This window comes from Aquila chrysaetos, chromosome 1 (genome assembly GCF_900496995.4).
Source record: "Aquila chrysaetos chrysaetos chromosome 1, bAquChr1.4, whole genome shotgun sequence".
NCBI lineage: Eukaryota > Metazoa > Chordata > Aves > Accipitriformes > Accipitridae > Aquila > Aquila chrysaetos.
In genome coordinates this window covers 70,295,707-70,312,388 of record NC_044004.1, presented here as the reverse complement: position 1 = coordinate 70,312,388, position 16,682 = coordinate 70,295,707, and the positions used below count along the sequence as shown (strand labels likewise).

Below are 16,682 nucleotides of genomic sequence, written 5' to 3'. Positions count from 1 at the left end.
AGATTTTCTACACTGTCACATGGATTAAGAGTGAAAATGGAAACCATCTAATCATACATATACAAGTGTCTCAGCAGCTTTAGTCACAATGGAAACAGAAGGCGGCGGCAATGGCAATAACAGACATGAAGCTAATGAAATCTAATATACTCAAAACATAGGAGTAATGGATAAACCTTGCTCTAGAAGTGTTGTGCAACTAAATATTCTGATGTCTTGTTTAAAAAATAGTTTGTTGATTTAGTTAAATAGTCTTCCTTTCCATTACACATTTTTAAGCTTCCGTCAATAGCTGAACTACTTAGAGAAAGTACTACTGAAGGGGTTGTCTTATATGCTGTGCTACATACAGCCCAGTTAAGGACCCTACCAAAAAGAGAAGGATGATACAAAAGTGAGAGGAAAAAGAAAAAATGTGCAGAAACAGAGCTGATGCAAAAATAAGCTTAAGAGAACAGGAAAGAAAAATGTGAGGAAAAGGAAGGGAACAAAAAGGTTTTCAGAACTGTTTTTGTTTCCTCAAAATAAAAAACATCTGCTACTCAAGCGAACAATGACCAAGGGAGAATTTTTCATCTTCCTGACTAAATGATAACTTACAGTAAAAGCTCTTCTCCTGAAGATGCAAACAAAACCAGAACACGGTTTTAGTTCACATTTCTATCAGTATTGCATTGGGAGGGATGCACTGAAAGGATGCAGTGCCCATCCCTAGGGCACTGAAAGACGGGTTTAATCTATACTTATGGAGTCCCCATCAGGTATCAGATTATTTGAGAAAAATTAACCCACATATGCCTGTAGCAATGTGGCTATGAATAGAGGTTTTCCTTCATTCCAGCTAGGAAACATGGCACCATTCCCCAGGTGCTCTTTGCCACCTACGCTGAAGGTTACCATTGGCCAATTCATCTGCCCAGCAGCACAGTTTACAGTTCCGTAATTCACTTCAGGCAAAATCCAGGTACAATCACACTGCCAACTTAAATTTTCTTGAAATAACGTGGTGGATTTTGTATGTAGCAAATTAGGGAGTACTCACACAGAGCCAGCAGAGGAATGGCTGGGTGATAGTTCTGATGGTGTGGTACAAGGAGCAGATGAAAACAACAGCTTCTTTTAGCAGCACAGCTAAGCATGGAGATCTGTCAGGGGCCGTGTAAGCATAAAAGCAAACTACTGTGTTTCACTGGCACCTCTAATGCTGCAGGACAGGCTTTCACATTCTGTCTCCCATGGAAAATGAAAAGGCAAAAATAAAAAGAATTTAATGTTGTCAAGTAGTTCTCCAAGGCAAACCAGCCTCGAGTTAAAAGAATAAAAAAACCCCCTCTCCTTTAAAATCCGTCTACTCTTCCTGATTTATCCTGCAGAGAAATCATAATCCTGCAACTGATGAAACCATAGCATGTTACCTTGGTAACTGATAACTCAAATTCAGTCTTAAGAATACACTCAAAGGTCAGACTGCATGAAAAGTTAGGCTTAAGAGGGTATAATTCATGTTGAAAGGTAAGTACAAGAAAAGAGTGCCACCGAGATTTCTGATTACAAAGATTCCATACAATAAATGTAAGCATGAAGAATAAGATCACACAATGTCAACACCGAGACTGCAAATATAAACCTATCTTGGAAAGCTCTGAATATATGTTACGACAACATCTATAGTTATAGGAATATGCTATTGCATCAAATTATTGTTGTAACATTTTCTACCATCAAAAAAAAAACGTGCGTGCATTCTTTGACATCTTCTTCATTGTTATATGCTAGGAAAAAAATTGCATTAAGCCAGTCAGGTTCACTAATATAAGCAAACATTTCATTCCATACTTTAAGGCATACTTTTTAATGTTTTGGTCAAAACCCTGGGTATTCCCCATTTTTCTTACAAACAGCAGCACAACTTTTCTTAGGATCAACTCCAGCGCTGAAGCTGGAGCTTCAGCTAGCCTCAAAGATCTATCTGAGCCCATACATTTGCAGTGTTAATGAAACATGTTATGCTCAAATTATGGCATAATATATAATCGCAAGATACAGCAAGCTTTTCACATATGCAAGGTTTGTGAATTGTATGTAGCATAACATTCTGTAAGTTTAGAAATGTATCTATGGGTGTAAACACTGTATGATTTTATATCTAGGAAAAAGTTATGAACCCATACAACCAGGCTTCAAATATAAAATGGAGCAGAATTAAGGCAGAATTTATAAGCCTATACTTAGAATCTCAACCTCTATGTAGGTGCTTCACGGTCATTCTCAGGGCTTCATGTCAAACTTCAGAGAGGGAGTTGCAGAGAAAAACAAACATATAAAACCATACTCTCATAGTGAAGTCAAGCATGAAAAATTCTGGCCCCAAAGGCAATGGTTTTAAAAACCATTAGGCAACCAACTCTGGCACACACCTGGATGGTTCTTCAGAAAGCTCCATCTTTTAAGTTAGTCCTATAAAAGAAAGCAATTTTAAAAGGTCTCATTTCTACATGACCTTGAAAGTCCTATAAGCTGTCAAAGGCACTGCATGATGCTCTCATGAAAACATCATCAGGAAATGATGTCTTCCTCAAAAAGTAGGATGTGAAAACAAAGTGATCTGCCCCACAAATCTCCTGCCATTTCCATGTGATGGGGTATTGCAGAACACTCAGCACAACTCAACAGAAGGACTGACTGCTCTCACAGAAAGGAACTTGTACTTATTCAAGGGAAATAAGGAAGGCCCTAAATGAGGGAGAGAGAAGAATTCATTCCAGTGTCATAACATCTTGATATTTTTTGTGTCCTTGGCCTGTCAGCTCCAGAAGACAACTCCTCAGCTAAATGAAACACATCTATAATTTTCTAACCATTACAATTATCATTATTGTTTAGCAAGAGGTACCTTTCATTCTATTTGATGATCGCTTATTACAGTACTTAAAAGAAAGTAACTTTTAAGTTTTATTGGCTTTGTGAGCTAAAAGCTCTAACCAATATTTCATTTTCCTGTGTAGGGTGTGAGCCTGAAACAAAGCTAAGAGCACACTTTTTTATAACTACCATGAAAGACTCAAATGGACTGGTTAAATACATTTCATGGCTTATACAGAGTAATAGAGGACATGTTCAGGGGGTTGAAGAGAGTGAAGGAAAATCTGTAAACATTCATGTTGCTAAGCATGTCAGAAAGCATCCAAAAAGAATTATCCTAAATCATTACTTTCTTCAGACTGGGGAGGGAGGGGGAAATGTGAAGTTTTGTTCCATAACTATGGAATACAGATAAAAACTAGTACATGCATGTCTGTGTACACACACACAAATGCACTGCAGTAACCGGGGGGAAGTTTGGGTGAAAGTGTACTACTATTTTACCTGCAAAACATTTCTAATAGACATACTGTATTTCTGCTAACAATAGCAGAAAAGCTTGTTAGCACCAGGGGGAAGAGACGGGCATCAGGCACAAGAAAAAATATTCAATTTTATCTTTTAATCAAAATCAGTATGCTTTGGTTCACTTTCTAAAGATTCTTTCAAGCTGACAAGTACACCTACCTCACTGTTGCATATTTGTACCTTCTTATCCGAAAAAGGTCTGAAAAATGTAGAAAGCTAATTGTGTTGATACTTTGCACCTGCAAGCCTTCACTAGAGAACAAAGATGATACCATCTATCTCTCTAACATTATAGGGATACTTGCCTGGTAGACAGAAACTCAGAGAGGCAAACAAATAAGAAATACTCTGGTCTCTGGACTATTCATACAAAAACAAGTCCAACACATCTGGCACTGAAAACAAGTATTCCAGGATGCCAGCACAAATCTCTCATACTGGTAAAAATGCTGACATTGCAGCTGCATTAAAAATCAATACTACAACCAAAATCTGTTGCATGAAACTCACCAGTACTACACAAATGATATACAGCTGAAAAAATAGTTTTAATTCTTAAATTAAAGAAATTACAAATAAATTTCTTAAGAAATTACAAATGAGTTCTAATAACTTTAAAACCCTCGATATAAAATCATATCATTAAAACCTGGGGGAAGGTAAGAACATGTAAGGGAAAATATAGGATAAAATACACAATTAAAAAAAACCCCAACATAATTATACAAAGCTCCATAAAGTGTTTGTGGTGGTTTTGTTGTTTTGTGGGTTTTTGTTTGTTTGTTTAACTGAAGAGTGGCACAAGGGTTGGTTCTGATTTACTTATATTTGCACTACTACCACTATCACTAACAAGCTGTTTCATTTGTTGCAACACACTTGCACATCAGAAACTCTTGTCAGACTTATGAAGCAGATATAATCTACGCTTAGCAAAAGCAACAATGAATGTAGCCATAGGAGATCAGAAGATTTGGTGACAAGGACCTGCTGTGGACAGTTTTCGTCGCATCATCTCATGGAATCACTCTACTTCTCCTTCAGTATTGACACAGTTTGACAACTGTATTCAGGGGAAAATGAATTTTAGCAAGTCAGAAAACAAAACTTAGTATATCACTTCAGAAAAGTGGAGGGATTTACAGGAGAATGACACTGAAACAGAATGTTCACCTTTCATTACAAGTTTCCTATGGAGTAAAACACACTCCTCTTTTTTTTTTGTCAAAGTGGTATATTCAAGTAAAATTTAAAATAAATTAAACTACATCAGCCAGGATAACATTGTGGTTTCAAAAGGTTTTCATTGTAGCACAAAACATTGAGCACGGCAAGCAGTTTGAGCACACAGTGGAGCTGTAATTTGATAAATAGCCTTCCATCATTCAAGGCTACAACTGTGCAAAACCTTGCTATCAGCACTCTCATCAAAGATAATATTAACTCTTCTGTATATGATTTTTCTGTGACTTTTTCCATTTTTATTTTTATTTACTCTAGTCAATGATTAAAAAAAAAAAAAAAAAGCAACGTTGCTTACCACCTGTATGCAACACATTGCAATCTGCTGCTGAAGGGTCGTTTTCACCTTCTTTAATGTTGCTGACACTGTCTTTTTCAAGCAGTCTGTCCACCATGGCAATGACGCAGTTTAAACTCTTTCCCACATTGGCCCACACCCTGTCCTGAAAAGAGCATAATTATCACTGCACGTTTCTGAAGAACGAAAAAAAAACCCACCAACAAAAAAACCCCCTAAATTCTTATTAACATCTTAAAGAGGAGACAGAGACATGCAAATTGCTAGAAATATTACTAGACATATTAGGTGTCAGCATATTACCATTTTCAGCCTACTACCAACTTAAGCTTTTTTCATAGAGTTTTTTTCTTGCAGTGTAAATGACTGAACTAAAACTGTTTGGGTTTTTAGACACTGGAAAACACGTGTGCTTCAAACTCTACATGAAAATGCATGCGAAGTTTCAGGTCCAATCACAAGGAAATAAGTGGTTTGTCTATTTGAAATAATACAGTAAGAACATAGACATTCAAAGCCTTGCCAAATCAAATCTTGTGTGCAACTGCCAGTTTGCCACAGTACTTCACAACCTCTTTTTGATAATTTAACATACCCTCTATTTTATTACATCAGTTACTCTGTTAAAGCAAATGTAAAATTAAAGGACTAGAACTAGAAACTTGCTGTCATGAGATGTTTATTAGGTAACAATTTCAGATTCGTTCTTCACCTCTTACACAAACAGCAACCACCGCACTTAACTGAGTTTATAATAAATATGAGAATTAGAAGTAATAGAGTGATAGAAGAAATTCTGCACAAGCAGAGAACAAAAAAGATAATGGGGAGTGAAGGAAAGAGGTGTTATGGAACAGAGCTACAGGAAGGGTCCTTCAGGTGCTGGATGCTGCAGAAATCAAAGCTCTTGCACCTACTATTGTGGGGGTGAATAAGAAAAAGGAAAAAGCCGAGCCACACAAGAAGTGAGGCTGTACACAAGGCTAGCAAGCAGACTAAAACCAAAACATAACAAACCCACCAAAAAACCCCATGTACATGTTTTAATTGCTGAGTCATTCTGAAACTAATGCAGAGCAACCAGAGTTTGCTTGAGTGTTAAAAATGGGAAAATAATATCACTGCTCTTCTTTCTACTTCATGATATAATAGCCAGAAGCACTACGTATACATCAGGCCTTGAGGCGTAAAAATGGAGTTGCAAAAGACAAGAGGGAAGCTTGAAGAACACTGAAAACTCAGAGAAATACCACAGTTCCATATAAACGGTAACACTTGGAAGTTGGGTGAAGGCAAAGTTAGAACTACTAGTAAGGCAAACATTTAATGTAAGATTTATTTTTAATTACATGCCACACTTCTTAGGCCGCTATCCTGACTAGCGGGATCCGATCTTTCCCTGTTCCCTCCACTTGAGGGCACACCCTGTGACAAGTGGGCATCCTGCCCTGAAGGACATGACACGGGCCTGCAGACAGCAGCATGTAATTGCTCCGTCTGGACGGCAACACAGATCCTCTCCTCCAGCTCCCCAAACCTGATTCCTGGAAAGATCTTGTAGGGCTGCCTCAAGGACAAGTGAGTATCTAGCGTTATATGCGGATGTAGAAACTATGGTTTGATGTTCTCCCTAGGTAAACCCATGCCTTAACCATACTATAAAAAAGGTATTGTTGATTTACAAGAGGCAAGAAGCTGGTCACTCTCATGCAGAACTGGATTTAATCCCCAAATTATTTTTTGAAGTGCTGCATGTACAATGCAACAAGTGGAAATATCTGCACCTCTATGTGTGAAACAAAACATTAGACACATGACTGACTCTGATAGCCACATGCGTAGAAACAATTTAAAGCCAAAAACAGAGGACAGGTATAGATTCCTTCAAAAGTTTCATCCTGCATGTACCTCAAGCGTTCCTGAAAACCATGTAGAATATGGGTGAAATGACTGATTTCCACCACCCACAAGCATTTTTGGGAAAAGGATTCTATGAAGAGCAATGAAATACTACAAACAGTAAAAATTTTGGCCCCAAATAGCTGCAAGTTTTACTACAGAGTAGCAGGGAACTTCAGGCCTTCTAGTCACCGAAGTTGCTGAGGTATATGAACTCAAGTTTCTCAGCGTGGCTGCAGCAACCTAATTTCCCTTTCCTCCCTCTGCTGGAGGAGTTTAATCCCAACACAGATTGTTAAACTCTTAAGGAGCATCTGGAGTTATTGCACAAGCAACACAAATATGATCCCTTGTTTCATTTAGGAAAGAATACTTTCCTCTTTTCAAACCAACTATTAACCCAGCTTTGAGATGATGTCTATACAATATTCACATAAACATTCCCCGAGGGTTTAGAAGCAAAATTCAAAAACATCTGTTGACAAGAAGCTCACTCTTATTATCACATATCTGGCTTTTTACCTATGGGCAAGTGAGAGGGAGCAAGGGCCTGTCCCACAGCTCTTTTTCTCCACACAGGAGGTTCTTGGGATTAGAAGCTATCATTATAGGCAGAGAGAAAAAATAGATGTATCTATTGTCCATTGCAACGTTATTCTGTCTGCACCAAAGATGGCCACACTTTTCCAAGAGGGCTGCTGAAATTCTGCAGCTTGGTAAGAACAATTCTTGAGTAAAAATGCAGTTTCCAGTCAATGAAAATCAAGTGACTCCCTATTACGCTCCATGAGAAGAAATCCATCCATTTCACATTCTTTGTCATCCCTTACTATTCCCATAACGTTTTCCTGTAGCCTAGCACATTTTCCACCCACCTTTCACCTTCTTAAACAGTCTATTTTCAATTTGCATAAGAACTACCTCACAAGTGATCATTTTGCAGCATGTGCCAGGTTAAAGGACACAATACACCCAGTAAGCATTCTTATAAGCCCTCTGTGTGAAGTGAGGGATCAGAAGAAATTAAGTCTTATTTCTTGATATACTGAAGTACTAAGACCCTAGATTCCTAAGCAGGATGCTTCTCCCCAATACCAGTTTTCCCAGCAGTTGCTGTGGAGCTAATTGGATGGTAAGTTTACTACTGTGGTGCGAAATAAGAGAAACAAGGCCTCTGGCTCCCTCTCATTACTGCTTCTTTAAGCTCGAAAGTCAAGCAATGACAGGGAAGGTGGAAACCTGTAACAGAGCTTGACTCCGCTGGGACAAGTCAGACTGGGACAAGGCAATGACACACTGACATCTACTTCTTCCAAATTTCAGAAGCCATTTAGGACATCAAGGAGTCCCAGCACATGTGGCTAGGTGTTCCTAGTTAGAAATGGCCATAGCTGCACTTCTCTTGCTGCTTCTGCTGTGGCACTGGCAGGCATGCATGCATACTTATAATGATCTCCATGAAAAGCTAGGCCTTGGCATCACAGAAAGCTGGGCACTTTTCTTAGGACATTTAAAAATGAACCTGTAAAATAATTCTTTTTCATCCACCCAATTAAAAAAAAAAAGTAATTAATTTCCATCCACTCTGAAAGTATCATTAAAAGGCAATTCAACTCCCTCATTTCAGAGAGCAGGAGTAGAAACTATTTTTCTGTCATTGTACCTGACTGGATGTCCTCCTCCTAAGCACTGCTGGCCAGTGGAGTCCCAGAGGCTGCCTTTTTGTTTTTAAAGGATTCTCAGGCTTTCTAAATTCAGTGCAGAGCTCCTCAGTCACCTCTTGTCCTTCTGTATATACCACTACCATTGCGTGCTATACTTGTGCCAAGTATGACACAGCAACTGCATTCCCCAGTGCTCTGAAGATACTGTGTCTCCTTCACGTGGGCTGATAGCCATATATTACCTTAAGGCGCTTTTGAGAGATGAGCATAGATAAAGCAATTATCTTCACTAATGTGGATGATTAACATCCTCTTGCGATGTGACAGTGCTTTGGAACGGAATACATATCACACACAGCTCATTATTTCAGACCTGTGTCTGAGTACCATATCAGTATTTGTACATAACTTATTGGAAATGCCATTTTATCTGTTCTTTGTAGCTCCAACCACGCTAAGTAGTCAGTCAGAAATGTAGAGCAGAAACAGCTCCAAGTGGCAATGTGCCCACCTTTTCTTGTATTATACATGACAACATGCTTTGTTCCCTCCTGCAGGGAGGTTCTAGGATAGCAGAAGCAGCTGGCAAGAGAAGAGAATATCTACCCAGAGGCAATCTAAGACTCTGAAGTTAAATATTTTTCCTTCAACAGTAATGCTTTACTACTGCCTACATGTAGTGCACCAATATAAATAGCTCAATCCATACCACCGTCAGTTACTCTGGGATGAATATTTGTACTTGATATCAAAGAAGAGAGGTGCAACATAGTATTGCTGTTGAGAAGGCGGCTTTTTGGAAAACACTGGTCACTCAGTGAAAGGGCAACCTGCACAGTTAAGAAATTGGGAGTTATTCCTTAAAGATAAATTTGGATGCCAGGGAAGGGAGTGGATCTCACCTAGTTTTTAAACACTGCCTTGAATTCACTTTCATGATGGTCGTAAGGTAATGCAGTCGTTGGAAGTTGATGGAACAGGGTCAGCTTAAAGAGTTGCTGGATGTCACTGATTTAGATTTCAGGCAAAACTAAAATTGAAATTCTAATTGTAAAATGCAACTCTAGTGCTTGATAATAGTGGGGGAAGCAAAAAAGCAACAAAGAAGGATATAGTACTGTGCATAAAAAGCAATGTACCTCAAAGTTTTTTTCCTTTATAGTTGGCTTTCAGAGTAGATTAAGCATTTTTTTCAAATTTTAATCTTTCTCTTTTCATCATGCTAATGACAATTTGATCATTAAAACTTGCATTATTCATTATCTCCATTGACAGAAGGAACTGAAAAATAACAGAAGCCTAATCTTTCAAATTTAGAAAAAACCAAAATTTCTCTAAGATTTATACTCTCAAGTTTGACAGTGACTGGCTCAGTTTAACTCAGAAAATACTTAAATATATACTTAATTTTAATCAAGCAGGTAATGTTACTAATTCAGCAGAAAAAAAAATAGATACACTTTAAACTAATGTGCTTATATGTTTTAATAGATGAGGACCAAGCACCTAGCAGAATAAATTAAAAAAAAAAAATCAATAATGAAATACAGTAAAGCTAGCTTCTCTGCAGGGACAGAAGTACTAAATTAAACTACAACTTGGACAAAAATGCCATTTTTCCAATGCAAAATTTCTCCCTTTTATCAAATCTATTGTGACATTTATTTTTCTGAATGTTTCAACAGCTGGAAACAAACATTTTGGCTTTCATTTCAGGAAAGAAGAACCATTCTAGCCCCTCAGGTTGTTGAGAAAACATGAAGTTAAGTCAAGGCTCTAAAACCAGAAGACAAATAAAAGACTGACTGACTTATTTATTGTTTAAATCTCATGACTACTTAATGCATGGGGTTGGAGATAATTGTCTTTTCTCTAGAAGAAATATATTCTTCTTCCCTTATTTGTGGTAGTAATAAAAATTACAGTTCAGGTGTAAGTAGTGCAGCTCACACAAGATATTAATTATTTACAATAGAGATTAATATACTGGCATCCTTTACATTTATGAGAATACAGTGATGAACTGAAAGTATGAGCCTGAACTGAATAAAAATAGTTTCAGTTCAGGGTGTATGTAACAAAGAAGCAGATCTATTATGAACTCATCCATCAAAATAATTAATTTACAAAATCTCAGCCATATAAATAATACAAATCTTTGAAATATATGCTAAGAATGTTAAAACCTAAAAGCCATGTTTCATTCTTTTATGCAATCTCAGACATCCTCTAAGAACAGAGTCTAAGGGAAAACAGCTCTGTTTTGCTGCAGGTTAATTCATGTGTATTTAAACTATTTATATTCAGCCAGGGGGCGGGGGGGGATAGCATATGCTGTTCCAGTCTCCTTAAATCTGCCTAACTAGCAAAAGGAACTCAAGTAAGAGCAAAAGAAAGACTATTTTCCTGTCTAGGCAAGAAGATAATCATCATCCCCACTGTTACATGCACAACCAAGCAGTCACACAGAAGCACACTGTACTTCAGAAAAGTCTTCCAAGTTAGTTTCAAAATATACAATGCATCTGAAAAATATTATTTCATGGTTTTGCACTCCTTTCCTCCTTCCCCCCTCCAGTTAGATGTGACAAAGACACTTAGGGCTTTTATTTGTTTATGCTTGTTTGTAGCGTTTAGGATTGAATATCAACCAAGAGTTTCTGACTACTTACCCACTCTTCCTCATCATACTCAGAATGGTGGGGTATAGAGTCCTGTCTTTTAATCTGAGAAGGATGATCCTGATGCTGTAAATCACCCCCTTCTTCTGCACTGTTTCTAGGCCCAGCTGGTTTCTTGAGGACACAGCCAGGCCGGGCTGTGTATAGTGCTAAAAGGGCACTTCTGACCAGCTGATCCTTAAATGCATGCACAAATAACTCTGTCTAGAAAAAAAGTAAATGAATGAAAAGGTTAGACCAAAGAATGCAATAATGCAACACAGGTATTATAACACTGAATTACCCTTAGGCAGAGTGGATATTTGTTTCAGGCCTGGCTGAGAGGCAGAAAGCATAGTAGACCAACAAACAGTGAGGAACAATTCAAGGGGTTTAGGGACATCATCACATTCTACAATCCCAGTGTTCTAAGGATTAACACAAAAGTACAGTGTCGTAGAGATCATCATCTTTTCACACAACCCTATTTTATTCAAGTTCCAAATTTTGCCTGCAGAAATGAGCCTCTACGAGAACCAGTTCCAAGAGTAACCAACCACTGCTCAATAATTTCCAAATAAGACTCAGATAAAACGTGATTAACAAATGTAAGGATCTTCTTAAATAAAAACACACCACTCTACACCGCTGAGATTGCAGTATCTGCAAAAGCAGTGTTTCCAGAGAGAAATTTTGGTACCTGTAGGCATCAACCCAGATATCAGGGCAGGTGATAACACCTGATTTCTAGCTTTATTTTATTTATTTTTAAAGAAAGGAAACCTTGAAGTAGTTTTTCTAGGCTCTCTGAAGATGTTATTCAATCACTGTATCATTCTTCTAAATGCTTCTTGTTGACCGTGGCAGCTGGAAGTTTACCATATTTTTAAAAGCCTCCAACCTCCCTGCATTATTTATCTGCCTTCCACCCCAACAAGAAAAGGAAAATGCTTTCTGCATATGGTCTTTAGCATGTCTAGACTGTCTCCACGTAACAGCACTCGCTGTTGCCACCAGTCTGTCACGCATGCCCGTCGTCTCCTGCAGTCACACACAACATGTTGCCCTATCTCCGCTACTCCTCTTACTTAGGCGGCCGGCCTATTTACTCCATCAGCTGACACAACTTACTAAACAGAAGGTAGAGGTGCAAGGACATGTTTCCTTTCCCTACAGGGCGGTTATCACGGCCACAGTGACAGACAGGCAGCTGGTTACTTCAACAACATTCAAGAGGCTTCATCCGTCAGAGTGGGGAAAGCATGCACCCTGCCACTGGACCCCATCCACCACATCCCACCCAGGCTGCCGGAGCTCCTCTCCCCAGCCAGAGGCCCTGGTTCACAGGTGGCGATGAAACAGTTTCGCATTTCTTTCACAGCACAATTACCTGAATTTATTTATCTCAGGTCAGTGGGATTTTGTTGCCTTCCTGTTTACCCAGAACATAGTGGATTGTAATGTGCAGATTCAGATGCTGAACTGCCTTTGTGCACGTAATCTTAATTGAACAGGCATGTGGAAAAGTATGTCGGTAAGAGTCAGAGCAACCAGCCTGAACAAGCAGACACACAAAGCTAGGAAATACTAGAAATAAAGGTTGCCCAGCCAAGCTTCATTCAGCCCTTTCATGCTTCTTATGCAAAACCTGGAGGAGAAGTAGCAAAAAACCCCAAACCAAACAAGTTTCAAGTGTCAGCATCTGTCTTCCTGGAAATCTTTCTCCCAGTTTCTGCACTACTTCTATTCTTCTCCCATCCCTTTTTGCCAGTACTTGCTCCCCTTTTGTACGCCTCTACTCCTCCTCGACTGATTTTTCTTGCTTTCCTGCCTCAATACCCCCTCAAAAGTTTACTGACATTTAGACCACACTGCTCTAAATAATTGATGGTTTTCTTAAAGCTCCAGCTGCTGGGTTAGGTACCTGCTTGAGAAGTTTCTGCTTTTTGCCATTTTCACGATGTTCAGGAAAAAGATATTTTTGATCCCTAATGGTTGTACATAGAAAGGCTGAAAGTTCACTGCAAATAAAACTCCAAAGTCTTAAAAATAAGAACCTTAGGGATATCTTATCTAAGTTATGCTTTTTTAAACCAACATCAGGACTTCTTTCAGACCTGATTTGGGATTTTTTGTGATTAGGCTCTGCAACACTATTCATCTCCCCGGCAATTTTACCACACCCATTCTGCCTCCCCCTTACTAACTCAGTGTCTGAGGGAAAGGGTGCTTAGAGACAGTTTTCTTGTATGTAGCCCTTCAGGACAGCCTCATGGTAGTCCTGAACTGCACTATAGGACAATTTCAATTTTCTACATTTCCAGCCCCCACATGGTGCATGTTCAGAGATACATAGTCTTTGGGGAACATCGCTAACAAACCCTACCAATCTTCTGTAAAGTAAGACTTGCAGAGTTGTATTTTCTTGCATGGCAACAGCAGAACTCCTCTTCAAGACTGTTCTGCAGTTCCACATCAAGACAGTCCAAACTACTTTACTTGTCTGTCCTTAGAAATGACATCATCATGGTTTTGCTGAGGTTTTGTACCTCTCCTCCACCTCAAAGTCTGCTTGAGATCATTCCAGGTCTCTGCCTCAGGTATGGCAGACTCAAAAAAGCTTTAAATTTCAGAAAATTGTAAGTATTGGACAACTTAAAGGAAGGAATGCCCACTATGACAGACATGTATATTAGGTAACTATCAGAAAAGTTTAAGTAATTTAATATAACTATTTTATAGGGAAAATTCATTTTAAAAAGCAAACTGGCATGGAAGCAAACCTTCATTTTTTTCATATAGAGACTAAAATGCTTCTGTAATTAAATTCCGTTCAGGGATACCATTGTTTTAACAACAGCCTACGTTTTAACTGCATTTTCTTACAGCTAAGCATAGCTAAATGTGCAGAACATCACTATTTATAAAATTGTATTGAAATCACAAAACAAGTCTATACAAAGAAATGAAAACTTTGCAAATTCTTTTAGATACTTGACTAAAGAATATTTCTGCAAACAAAGATAGGCATAGCTGGAAAATGAATTTATCAAGCCTTCTGCAAGCTGCAAATGCTGATACACTTGTCAACAGCTAAAGGCTTCCTTAATCAATTAACAGAAAGTGTTGATAAAAGGTTAGTCTCAGGAAAACACTACAGGAAATTGCAAATCATATATGAAAAAGTAAAAGCATGCTTAATATGAGAAAATAAGCTCAATTTAAGCAGCAGCAGTGGAATTATTTGATTTAATTTTCCACTTTCAATGCATGCAGCCAGTCCTTCCATTTCTAACGTAAACACTTAACTGTAATTCACATTATTTATAGCTCAAATATACTCACTGCTATCTAATGTTTTTAGAAAGAATTATTCTATATATCAAGCTTAACATTATCTTAAAATAAAAAGTGATATGCTTTTTAATAAACTTCAGGAATTTAATCACCAGGCAAATCATTTTTATGACTTCTTCAAATGGCTGTTTAATTTCTAAATTTCTATCAAGTTAAAATGTACGAGAATATTTCTTTTTTATATATAAAAAGTATATAAAAGGTGGGAGGGCAGAAGAATCTCATATGCCTCAAGAATACAGGTAGGCATCACGTAATTCTATTCAGAAGAGCATGCCAACCTATCTTAAATATAACCAGGGACACTCTGTTAGTCTTGGTTCTCTCATACTATACCAGATTCTATAGATCGGTTATCTTAGGATATCGAGATGATGCTTTGAATTAACCATGAGCTATCTAAGTGCAGCAGTGTGGGGGTTCACCCAATTTGGGGTTTTGAAACTTAGTACCACCCTTCCCTGAAGTTGTTTCTTGGTCTTTCCTCCCCAGCTCTCTTCCCTCCTTTGCAAGCAGCTGTCCCTCCACACTAGCTTCCTCAGCAATGGTCTCATGCTCTTTCTCAGTTATCATCTTCTCCTCAGAGTATATTTGGGAATAGACAGGGAAGCAGGTATTCAACCATTCATGCAGCGGTTGTTCGGACAACTCGATTCACCTCTTCCAAGCAAAAGGTGGAGGCTAGATAGAAACTATAGGCTGTCAGGTGAACTACGTTGGGTGAGACTCCTCATTCCACTTCTGGGAACCTGTGCTCATATACTACCCAGCAATTTAATCCTCATATACTACCCAGCAATTTAATCCTGGCCCTGAAAAGTTGATATGAACGTATACAACTAAATCACCAGCTATAAATTTAAAATATCTGTGACTTTTCCAAACCAAACAGATTGTCTGTTTTGGCACTTTTCTGTAGTCAGACTCTCCAATAGCCCATGGTTCAAACAGTGGGTTAGGATCACAGCTGCCTGCAGCCACTCTGAAATCGTCCACTCCTCCTATCCAGACAGGCGCAGGTGGGAAGGCCAAAGCAAATGGCTATAGCAAAACATACAAATTCCTTAGCAACCAGGTCTTGAGTCTTCAGAACAAACACTTCTTTGTTTGATTTGCTTTACTTGTGCATGCATACTTCTTTGAACTAACCACTAACAGAGCAGCTCCACTTTTTCTATGTGCAGCTAAAGATGGCCTCCTTCAGTACTACATGGAAAGGTATGCTATAATTGCCACAAAAAAACCCTAAATTCCTCCCTTTCTTTCCCAGGCTGAGTTCTACTTTCCTATATTATCCCTGAAATCCACAGCGACTCCAGTGTTCTCAGAGTTACTGTGGATTTACACATCTGTAACTGAGAGCAATGTTTATCCCCCCCGTGGCTCCAATGCAATGCCTTCGCAGTATGTAGCTGAGCTCAATATTCAGATTTGAAACTCTCCCATTGAACGATGTACTGCTGGGATAATAGTGCTCAACAGACCACAGGGGTTGCCACTTCCCAATAGCTGAAGATATATTGAAATGGTTATTGATAGTGTTATTAAGCCATATTGAGATCACGTTACAGAAGGTATGGCCCATGAAGCGATGGGAAACTTTTTCCAACCCCTCTGGTCATAGCTATAGTGCTTAATACTTTTATAGCATAACATATGCTTAAAAGTACTTCAGACTTCAGCTAATCTCCAACATCACTCTGCGAGATAGGTGGAAAATATTATCTTCCTTAACTTATTGCTAAAGAAACTAAGATGAGGAAGAGTCTACAGCTACAGGGGAATACAATAGGAGAAAGATTATTAAAATTTGAGACCTCCTGGTGCCAACTTCCTAGCTTCTCCTTCCAGACTGCATCACCATTTCTGATCATGCTATTATTCTAAACCTTACACACAAACCTGGCTTGACCTACCTCCCACAAGCAGCAGTTTGAAGTATCACAGAGAGAACTAAAATAACCGTTTATCATGCCACAAAATTATTTACAATCATCTATTTTTGATAAACCCCAGCATATGGCCACTAGGCGATAACAAAGAAAAATGAAATTAAATTAATTATACTTTCAAATAAAGACAACCTTTATAGATTTCATTAATTTTCTACATGGAAAGCCTACAGAAATGCTAAATAATATTCTTTTTCTGATAGCAACATTCTGAAGCTTA

At 38.4% G+C, this 16,682-nt stretch overlaps 1 protein-coding gene across 14 annotated transcripts in view; it reads right to left on the bottom strand.

The window, feature by feature from the left end:
* INPP4B (inositol polyphosphate-4-phosphatase type II B) overlaps window positions 1-16,682 on the bottom strand; it is a 391,067-nt gene that overhangs the window by 104,396 nt on the left and 269,989 nt on the right. For 13 of the 14 annotated variants that reach the window (XM_030016394.2, XM_041123453.1, XM_041123473.1 and 10 more), the window contains 2 exons: window positions 11,166-11,378; window positions 4,931-5,075 (listed from right to left, as the gene is read on the bottom strand). In XM_030016394.2, the coding sequence (XP_029872254.1) occupies window positions 4,931-5,075; window positions 11,166-11,378 (358 nt within the window). The remainder of the gene's footprint in view (window positions 1-4,930; window positions 5,076-11,165; window positions 11,379-16,682) is intronic. The other variant, XM_030016386.2, reaches the window with a different exon arrangement.